Genomic DNA, 10,483 nt, shown 5'->3' on the forward strand with positions numbered 1-10,483 from the left:
ACTGGCAGAAATCCGTTTGTCAAAAATGGCGCCGTTGCCGGGGAATTGCAAACGTGTGCCTTATTATTGGTTACTGTAAATATTTTATTTTTCTTGTTTATTTATTTTTATTTTTGTTTTTAATTTTTATTAGTTACTATGAGTTCTCACCCCCGTTGCTTTGAGTTTGGTTCTAATGTTGTTGTAAGGAATGGAAGCTATAACAGGAACATGCATCAAGGTCAAAACAATCAAAGATGGAAGGAGCCACGAGGATCTGATCAACCCTTTCGGCAACAACACCTTCCAAGATACCATGGACAACGACCATTCTAAAATGCATGCCAAGACAATAGTTATGGTGGACCCTTTCGTGACAAACCACCTCTGCCAAACTACTATGGTTAAGAGCCATTCCAAGGTGCGTACCAAGATGATAGATATGGTGGACCCCCTTGTAGTTACCAGCAAGCTCCATCATATGCCAATGAACCACCTCCTCAACATAGCTTTGAACCACCATACTCACAAGCCACCTACAACCGTTCACCTCCATATGACCCTAACCCTTATCCACCCCAATTCCAATCCAATTAATCCCAAGAACCACCACATCCATATGCACCATGTCCATATCCATCGACCCAAGAATCACAGGCTCGCCTCAAGAAAACAGTAGATCAATTTCATGCAACCCTTCATCAACTAGAGCAAACAATAAATAAATTACCTTCCAGATGTTCGGACACTCAAGGAACCCCCATGGCTTCATGTGGAGAATCTAATGAAAAATATAGCATGAAGGAGACACTAGAAACTCTGGTGGATAGTGAGGAGCATGACTTTGTACTGGAACAAGTGGAGGAAGACAAAATTATTGAAGAGGAAGAAGTGCTCGAAGACTTAGGAGATGCGGAACGTCCATTGGAAAGCCCAGTCATAGAAGCCCCTTCTAAGGAGTTTAAATTTGATGTCGAGGAGGGTGTACAACCTCTAAGGCATATCATGGTTGAAGACTTTGAAGGGGATGATCAAGAGATGGATTCAATCATTGATGAATTCTTATCTATATTTGAATCCTCTCCCATTAGACTTGACATGGAGATTAAAGAAGAAGCACAACCTCCCATGCCCTTGGTGAACAATGAAGAAGAGATCGAATTGGAAGAAAGCTACCAAGAGGAAGAGGTTGATATTGAAGAAGCTTGCAAAGAGGTGGAAGTTGTCAAGGAAGAAATCAAGGGAATGGAGCTGGAAATTACCTTGCCAAAGTTGTTAGAGACCTCTCCCCCAAAGCCATCACCGTCCATTCCTTTATTCAAGTAGGTAAATCTTTCATCTCTAAGCTTAATTAGCCCATTTGAATATGCTTTGCTTGATACGGATGGGCAACTTAGAGCTCTTTGTGGCTTTAAGAGTAAGAGGGAGATGGTTAGTGGTAGGAATTGTCATGCAAGATTCAATATGGTTGCATGCTCCAAATTGAAGTACAAGGGTTGGTACAATTCTCAATTGAATGGGTCTAGGAAGCTGTTTGGATGCCTCAGTGAGAATATAAATTGCGTGCCACCCAGATGGAATCATGATGATCAACAAGAAGACGGGTGCAAAAGCAAGGTTTGGGACCCCGGAATTCATTCTGGCAATCAACACTCTTGGGGCCTTGTCACTTGCTTTAACTTGCTTGAAGGCTCTTTACGCCTAGTTTGGGATCCCGGAGGCTATTGGAATTACAAACATTCGTGGAGATTCCTGGATGAGTTCAAGTACAAGCCTCCATGACAAGGAGCCCACTAAATGTCCAACTTAAGGACTCTAACTAAAAGTGCTAGGTGGGAGACAACCCACCATGGTATAATCGATCTTTTTCAGTCTTAGTTTTATTTTATTTCATTTTATTCTTAAATTTTATTTTATTCTATTTTTCTTAGTGATCATTTATAATATCTACATCAGCATCTGTATTTTGCATTTTGTATACTGCATATTAAAAAAAGAAATCCGCACACAACGCGCAAGCGTCGCTGACGCGTCCGCGTCATAGGTGCCTTGGACATAAGAAGAAAAGAAGCAGAGAGTCACGCGAAAATGTGGCTGGAGGCGTGCCTTAGGCACCAACGCGTTCACGTGAACGTGTCCCTGACGCGTCCGCGTCGTTTGCGAAACCAGCCCTCCCACGCGTGCGCATCGCCCATGCCCACGCGTGACCCTGCGAAATCGACATAAAAAGGTGTATGGCAGCAAGTTGTGATGGAGTGGGGCTGGAATGATGCTGGAAGCACAAGCCCTATCATGCGACCGCGTACCCCACGCGGCCCTGTCGTTTTTCAAAATATGCCATTCACGCGATCGCGTCACCCACGCACACGCATCAACCAGATTTTTGGCTAAATGCGTATAAAACAGAGAGTTGTGCGTACGCAAGGCTGCACTCGTGCTAATAGCACAAATCAGGTCACACGATCGCGTGACCCACGCGTCCGCGTCACCTGAAAATTATCACACACCACGCGATCGCGTAACCTACCCGTCCGCATCGCATGCGACGCACAGTTTATCCAGATCAGCGCCAGAATTCCTATCTTTTCTTATCCAATCCTACTTATCTTTCTATTATCATTCTTTCTTCTTTCCTTTATCTTTTCTTATTATTTCTTCCTCCTTTCTTACTTTCTTTTTCTTCGTTTATTTACCTTCTCATCATTATTCTCTTTCATTCTATTTTTCCTATTGCATTTGCATACTTTCATTCACTACATTTTAATTTTGTGCATATTTTTATCTTCTTTTCTAAAGTTATTCTTTTTCCATTGGTGTTAAATTTTCTTATTCAACTGTTATGTCTTTTCTGGTATTATTTTGGTGCTTAGTGACTTATTTTACATTGATTGGGTGATTTTATTTATTTGTCAAATGCCAATTTTTATAATACCTGTGCTCCTTTTGCATTAACATGAATTTATACTTCCTTTTCCCCATTGCTGCAATTTTTGCACTACTGATATGCCATTTGCTTCTACTGTCTTCTCACTTGCATGTTGTAGCTACCATGTAATTGAGACCCTCATTATTTGGCATTAACCCAACCATATTTTGTTTGTTCTCTTATCTTTATTTCTGGGTTACTTTTCTTCATTTTCCTCTTCTTTAAGGATGGCCACTGAGGAAGAGAAACGGAAAACTTTTACATGGGGCAACAGACAAGTCAATCTGCACAATCTATGGAGAAAAGCGTCAATTGGAGCAACCTATCCACTTGCACATCTCAGCATGCACCGAGGACGGTGCAATCTTTAAGTGTGGGGAGGTCGATACCGACTTCCGTGGGTTAGTTATTTTCCTCTCAACACCAATGTTTTATTTTCTTTGTTTGTTCATTGTTGCCTTTGCATGTTTGATTGCATGTTTGTTTGATTTTGCGCATATTTTACCACCACTTGGTTAAAGTAATATTTTCTTATTCAAGAAACTTTTTATAACATTTCACTAATTTGATTTAAAATTTTTGATAAACTTGTTTGAAGGAATATTATATTGGAACATGGTTTAGAACCCGAACACACAAAACCTGTGAAATTTTTTAGCTTATTTGAATTGGTTGCATTTTATCAACCAATATTTTATTTTTGGTGTGTGTTTTTCTCTCTAAAATTGTGATCTTTGTCTTGCTTAATTCTATATTTCCATGGTTTGATGTATGCATGCACTTATATGATTGAGACCTTTGTTTAACTGAGCTTACATACCCATATGGCCTTACCCTTTCATTATCCTTTGCAAACTAATGTTGAGCCTATTATACCCCTTTGTTCTTTACTTTAGCACATCATTAACTATAAGCAGAAAACAATAATGTCCTTAATTTGAATCCTTGGTTAGCTTAGACTAGTGAGAGTGCTCATGAATTAAGTGTAGGGAAAGTGGGTTTGGAAACGTTTGGTTTTGGAAATTAAGTATGTTAAAGTTCTTTATGAAAATATGAAAGAAATATTTTAGGACATGTTCATGCATTCAATACCTTTATCATATGCATTGAAAAAAAAATATTATTAAGAAAATAAAAATAAAAAAAGAAAAAAAGAAGAAAAAGAGAAAACGAAAAGAAAAAGAGCAAATAAGTAAAAGGGGACAAAATGCCCCAAAGTAAGTGGTGAAAGCAATGCATATGTACTGTACTTGAAATTAGAATGCATGAATATGTGGAAAACATGGCTAATGGATAGTTAGATGTGGTATTATGATTACATGGATTGTCTAAAGTTAGGTGGAAAGTTTAAGTTAATTAAGGATTCAGATTTTAGTCCACTTGGCCAAATACAATCCTACCTTGACCCTAACCCCATTACAACCCTTAAAAGACCTCTTGATATGTGTATTTGTGCATTAAATTTATGTTGACTGTTAGATGAAGAGCAAGCCTTAGAAAGCAAGATTAGTAGAGAACTGAGAGATCGAACCTTAAACACTTGAGCGATTAGACTGCATACACTTCCAGTGAGGGTTCGATGCTCGATTCTTTGTTCCCGGCTTTCACGAGCTATTTTCTTTTACAAAGTTTACTTGTACCTTATTTTATGATTTCAATTAATGAGATCCAGTTCATATTTCTTCTTGAAGGATTTGTTTACTTTTAACCAAGTAGGTAGAAACATTTTGCATGTAGTTGCATTCATATAGATAGGTTGCATTTCATACATTCTACCATTCTTCTTCACTCTCTTATAGCTTCTCTTGAGCTTAGCATGAGGACATGCTAATGTTTAAGTGTGGGGAGGTTGATAAACCACTATTTTATGGTTTATCTTATGCTCAATTGAGTGGTTTATATCAATTCTTTACTCACTTATTCATATGATTTGCATGAGTTTACATTTTCCTTCCTGATTTTGTGTTATGATTGAAAACATGCTTCTTTGGCCTTATACCTGGTAATATCAATCCTCTCTTATTACCATTCGATGCCGTGATATGTGTGTTAAGTGTTTTCAGAGATTATAGGGCAGGAATGGCTTAGTAGATGGAAAGGAAGCATGCAAAACTGGAAGGAAGACAATAAACTGAAGGAATTGCTAAAGTTGTCCAGCCTGACCTCTTGGTACTAAATCGACCATAACTTGAGCTACAGAGGTCCAAATGACGCGGTTCTAGTTGTGTTGGAAAGCTAACGTCTGGGGCTTCGCAACGATGTATAATTTTTCATAGCTTTCTCGAAGCCAGGTGACGCGAATGCGTGGATCACGCGGACGCATGACCTGGCAAAAAACCTAATCCACGCTAACGCGTGGACGACGCTTCCGCGTGACTCTGCAGCAACCTGTATTTACCAGAAATCATTGGGGGTGATATCTAGGATATTTTTGACCCAGTTTTCGGCCCAGAAAACACAGATTAGGGGCTATAAAGTGGGGGAATCAATCCATTTATTCAGACAACATATACAACTTCATTATTCATAATTTTAAGTTTTAGATGTAGTTTTAGAGAGAGATAGTGGTTCTCTCCCCTCTCTTAGGAATTAGGATTTAGGATTTCTATTATGATTAGGCTACATCTCTTCAATCACAGGTTCAATGTTCCTTTAATTTATTTTCTACTTTTATTTATTCTATTACTTTAATTGTTATTTATCTTTCTAAATTGGCTTATGAACTCTTCATATTAAGATTTGAATATTCTATTTAAATACAATTTGAGGTATTTCAGATTAATGATTGTTTTACTCTATTTATGATGCTTTCAATTTAATTTAGATTTATTTTTCCCTTTTGGCTTTGGTTAAGTAATTGGTAATACTTGAGTTATCAAACTCAGCATTTGATTTAGATTTGTGAATTGCTGATTGAATTGGATCACTCTAAAGCTAGTCTTTCCACAGGAGTTGACTAGGACTTGAGGATCAATTTAATTAGTCCACTTGACTTTTCTTTATTTAGTAAGGGTTAACTAAGTGGGAACAAAATCCAATTCTCATCACACCTGATAAGGATAACTAGGATAAGATTTCCAGTTCTCATACCTTGCCAAGAGATTTTTTAATTATTAATTTATTTTTCTTATCATTTAAATTACTTGTTCCTTATTTCAAAATCCCCAAAAATACAATTTCATAACCAATAATAAATCATACTTCCCTGTAATTCCTTGAGAAGACGAGCTGAGGTTTAAATACTTCGGTTATAAATTTTATTGGGTTTGCTTAAGTGACAAACAAAACTTTTGTACGAAAGGATTTCCTGTTGGTTTAGAAACTATACTTACAATGCGATTATATTTGTGAATTTCTTTACTGGCAGAAATCCGTTCATCAGCAGATCTTCAGGAAATTAGATGGAGAAATCCTGTATGAAGCATGGAAGTGGTACAAGGAATTGACAAGGAGGTGCTCCCTTGACATGTTTAATGAATGGGTGCAGCTTCATATCTTTTATGAAGGCCTATCTCAAGAAGCAAAGAAGGCATTGGACCATTTATCAGGAGGTTCTCTCAACACAAAGAAGACCATTGAAGAAGCCATAGACATCATTGAGACTATGGCAAACAATGAATACTTCTATGCCTCGGATAGATGCACCAACCCCAAGAGAGGAGTGATAGAATTGAATCAAATGAATGCCTTGTGGTGCACGAAATTGTGATCACACTTTTCACAACTCCGTACAACTAACCAGCAAGTGCACTGGGTCGTCCAAGTAATACCTTACGTGAGTAAGGGTCAATCCCACGGAGATTGTCGGCTTGAAGCAAGCTATGGTCATCTTGTAAATCTCAGTCAGGCGGATTCAAATAGTTATGAGGTTTTGATAATTAAAATATAAATAAAACATAAAATAAGATAAAGATACTTATGTGATTCATTGGTGGGAATTTCAGATAAGCGTCTGGAGATGCTTTGTTGCTTCTGAACCTCTGCTTTCCTACTGTCTTCTTCCAATCATGCGTGCTCCCTTCCATGGCAAGCTGTATGATCCTCTCGGATGAAAAATACCAGGTACGATCTCTATACGGCTAATCAACTGTCAAATTTCTTGTCTCGGATGACAAATACCATGTATAGCTACCGCACGGCTAATCATCTGTCGGTTCCCAACATTCGCAAGTTTGAAGCTCGTCACAGTCATTCCTTCCCAGATCCTACTCGGAATACCACAGGCAAGGTTTAGACTTTCTAGATCTCAGGAATGCTGCCAATGGTTCTAGCCTATACCATGAAGATAATAATCTCACGGACTCGGTCCGTGTATTAGATACCCAAGAGAATATACTCCGGCTGTTGTCCAATGACTACGTTGAACGTCATGTAGACCGCTTGTGGTTGTCAGGCACGCGGATCTTGGCTAAGCGAGTAACAAAGATAGTGGGTGATTGTGACGGGTCACCCCTTCATTCTGACTTAACTGAATTAAGTACAAGAGTATATCTTGGAGAAGAAGTAGGCATGAATTAAAAGAAAAACAATGGTACTTGCATTAATTCATGAAGAACAGCAGAGCTCCACACCTTAATCTATGGGGTGTAGAGACTCCACCGTTGAAAATACATAAGTGAAAAGAGGTCTAGGCATGGCCGTGGGCCAGCCTCTAAGTCCAAGGTATGATCGTATATGATAGCATGCAAATACAATAGTAAAAAATGCTTTTTATACTAAACTAGTTACTAGGGTTTACAGAAAATATGTAACTAAGTGCAGAAATCCACTTCCGGGGCCCACTTGGTGTGTGCTTGGGCTGAGCATTGAAGCTTTCACGTGCATAGGCCATTCTTAGAGTTAAACGCCAGTTTGGGTGCCAGTTTAGGCGTTTAACTCCAGTTTTGGTGCCAGTTCTGGCGTTTTACGCCAGAAATCTCTGGTGGGCATTTAGATGCCAGTTTGGGCCATCAAATCGTAGGCAAAGTATGGACTATTATATATTGATGGAAAGCCCAAGATGTCTACTTTCCATCACAATTAAGCGCGTGCCAATTGGGCTTCTGTAGCTCTAGAAAATCTATTTTGAGTGCAGCAAGGTCAGAATCCAACAGCATCTGTAGTCCTTTCTCAGCCTCTAAATCAGATTTTTGCTCAGGTCCCTCAATTTCAGCCAGAAAAATACCTGAAATCAAAGAAAAATACACAAACTCATAGTAAAAGTCCAGAAATGTGATTTTTGGATAAAAACTAATAAAAATATATTAAAAACTAACTAAAACATACTAAAAACTATGTAAAAACAATGCCAAAAAGGGTATAAATTATCTGCTCATCACCTTGCTAGCACAAAACAAGATGATCACAACCCGATTGGCAGCCCTCACCAAGCACATGGAGAAGACACAAGTTTCAGCAATCAATACACAAGCACCAATTCAAGAAGGAGCCAGCTTAGAGGAGGAATATGACTGGGAACAAGCAAATTATGTGGGCAATTCATCCAGACAACCTTACGATCCTCATGCCTAAACCTACATCCTTGGAAGGAGGAACCACCCAAATTTTGGGTGGGGAGGCCAACAAAATCAGAACCAAGATTACAAAACTCAAAACTCCAATCACTCCAATAACTTCAATCACCAACCATCCAATCATAAGCAATACAAGAACACACACAATGCCCCCTTTCAAAACCAACAACACTCACAAAACAACCACTTCCAAACTCCAACAAGTCACAACCAACCATTTCCAGTTTCACAATCATCCCTTGATAGTGATAGACTTGCAAGGATGGAGACCATGCTTGTAAAAATGGCAGAAGATTCAGCAAATACAAAGATCCAATATGCAAAGCTGATGAAGGACTTCAAAGATAAAATCAGATTCAACTTGGGAAATAAAAAAGATGCAATTCAAAATCTTAAAACACAAGTTGGATATCTATCCAAGCAAGTACCCATGCCTACCAACACATTCCCTAGTGATACCATGACCAATCCAAGGGGAGAGTGTAAGGCCATTACATTGAGAAGTGGGAAGGAAGTAAAGGAAGCACCGTTAAGCCATGAATCACAAGAAGGAGAAGCTACCAAGAGCCCAAGTAATATAGAAGAGGAAGAGGCACCTATGTCCACCCCACCAAAGGAGGTTTTGAAGCCTAACGTGCCAAGGGCTCCCTACCCACAAAGGCTAAGAAAGGATGGAAAGGACAGCCGATTCTCCAAATTCTTCGAGATATTCGAAAACTCCAAATCAATATAACATTTGCTGAAGCATTGGAACAGATGCAACTCTATACCAAGTTCCTAAAGGAACTCATGACCAAGAAGAAAAACTGGAAAAAAAAGGAAACTGTGGTGCTGACTGAAGAATGTAGTGCCATCATACAAAAGAAACTCCCCCAAAAGATAAAGGACCCTAGGAGCTTCCAAATCCCTTGCATTATAGGAGACATCAACATTGAAAAGGCACTGTGTAATTTGGGGGCCAGCATCAACTTAATGTCCTTATCCATGATGAAGAGAATGATGATTGAAGAAGCTAAGCCAACAAGGATGGCACTCCAACTAGCAGACAGAACATTCAAATTTTCCCATGGAGTAGTTGAGGACTTGTTAGTCAAGGTGGGCGACTTCATCTTCCTAGCAGATTTTGTGGTGCTGGACATGAAAGAAGAAGCCAACATATTAATCATACTAAGAAGACCATTCCTAGCAACAACTATAGCCATTATTGATGTACAAAAAAGAGAATTAGTCCTCAGGCTACATGAGGAGAAGATGGTGTTTAATGTAGTCACAGCCAGGTGTTACCCAAAAGAAACTCTTGCGGAATGCATGATGGTGGATGCAATTGAGCCATTGGTACAAGGAGTCTTAGAAGAAGACAAGCTTGAGGAAGAGATGGAGGAAGATCAACAAGTATGTAGTGAAACTTCAAGAGAGAACATAGACAACCCAATCATGTTAGACAAAAAAGAAGAGAAAGAGGAAGCACCCAAGCTGGAATTGAAGGAACTATCTCGCCACCTGAAGTATGCTTACCTGTGGAGCAATGACACTTATCCAGTAATCATCAACTCTACCCTAAGTAAGGAGCAAGAGAAGGAGCTAATTGAGGTGCTAAAACAACGTAAGGATGCCATTGGGTGGACTCTCTCTGACTTAAATGGGATAAGTTCCTCAATGTGCATGCACAAGATCCTCCTTGAGGAGGATTCCAAGCCCACAATCCAGCCACAAAGAAGTTTAAACCCATCAATGGAGGAGGTAGTGCAGAAAGTAGTGCTGAAACTATTGCAAGTAGGTGTGATTTATCCCATTTCAAATAGTCTGTGGGTGAGCCATGTTCAAGTAGTACCTAAGAAGGGAGGCAAATGAAAAGAATGAGCTAATTTCTGCCAAGACAGTTACTAGATGGCGCATGTGTATAGATTATAGAAAGTTTAATGAGGCCATCAGGAAAGATCACTTCCCTCTACCCTTCATGGACCAAATTTTGGAGAGGCTTGCTAGGCATGAATACTACTACTTCTTGGATGGCTATTCATGCTACAATCAGATTGTAGTTGATCCTAAAGACCAAGAGAAAACA

General features: G+C 39.1%; 1 protein-coding gene across 1 annotated transcript; it reads left to right on the forward strand.

Moving 5' to 3' along the window:
- The first annotated feature begins 9,174 nt into the window (after positions 1–9,174).
- On the forward strand, positions 9,175–10,269 carry LOC140180135 (uncharacterized). The gene has a single exon (XM_072220543.1). It carries the CDS (start codon positions 9,175–9,177, stop codon positions 10,267–10,269), a length of 1,095 nt encoding a protein of 364 aa, XP_072076644.1.
- Positions 10,270–10,483: the final 214 nt, after the last annotated feature.

Source organism: Arachis hypogaea, chromosome 16, assembly GCF_003086295.3.
Source record: "Arachis hypogaea cultivar Tifrunner chromosome 16, arahy.Tifrunner.gnm2.J5K5, whole genome shotgun sequence".
In the NCBI taxonomy this organism is placed as follows: domain Eukaryota; kingdom Viridiplantae; phylum Streptophyta; class Magnoliopsida; order Fabales; family Fabaceae; genus Arachis; species Arachis hypogaea.

What these genes read in the sequence shown, in the direction of transcription:
- LOC140180135 (XM_072220543.1), top strand. Translation starts at nt 9,175, where the DNA reads ATGCAACTCTATACCAAGTTCCTAAAGGAACTCATGACCAAGAAGAAA.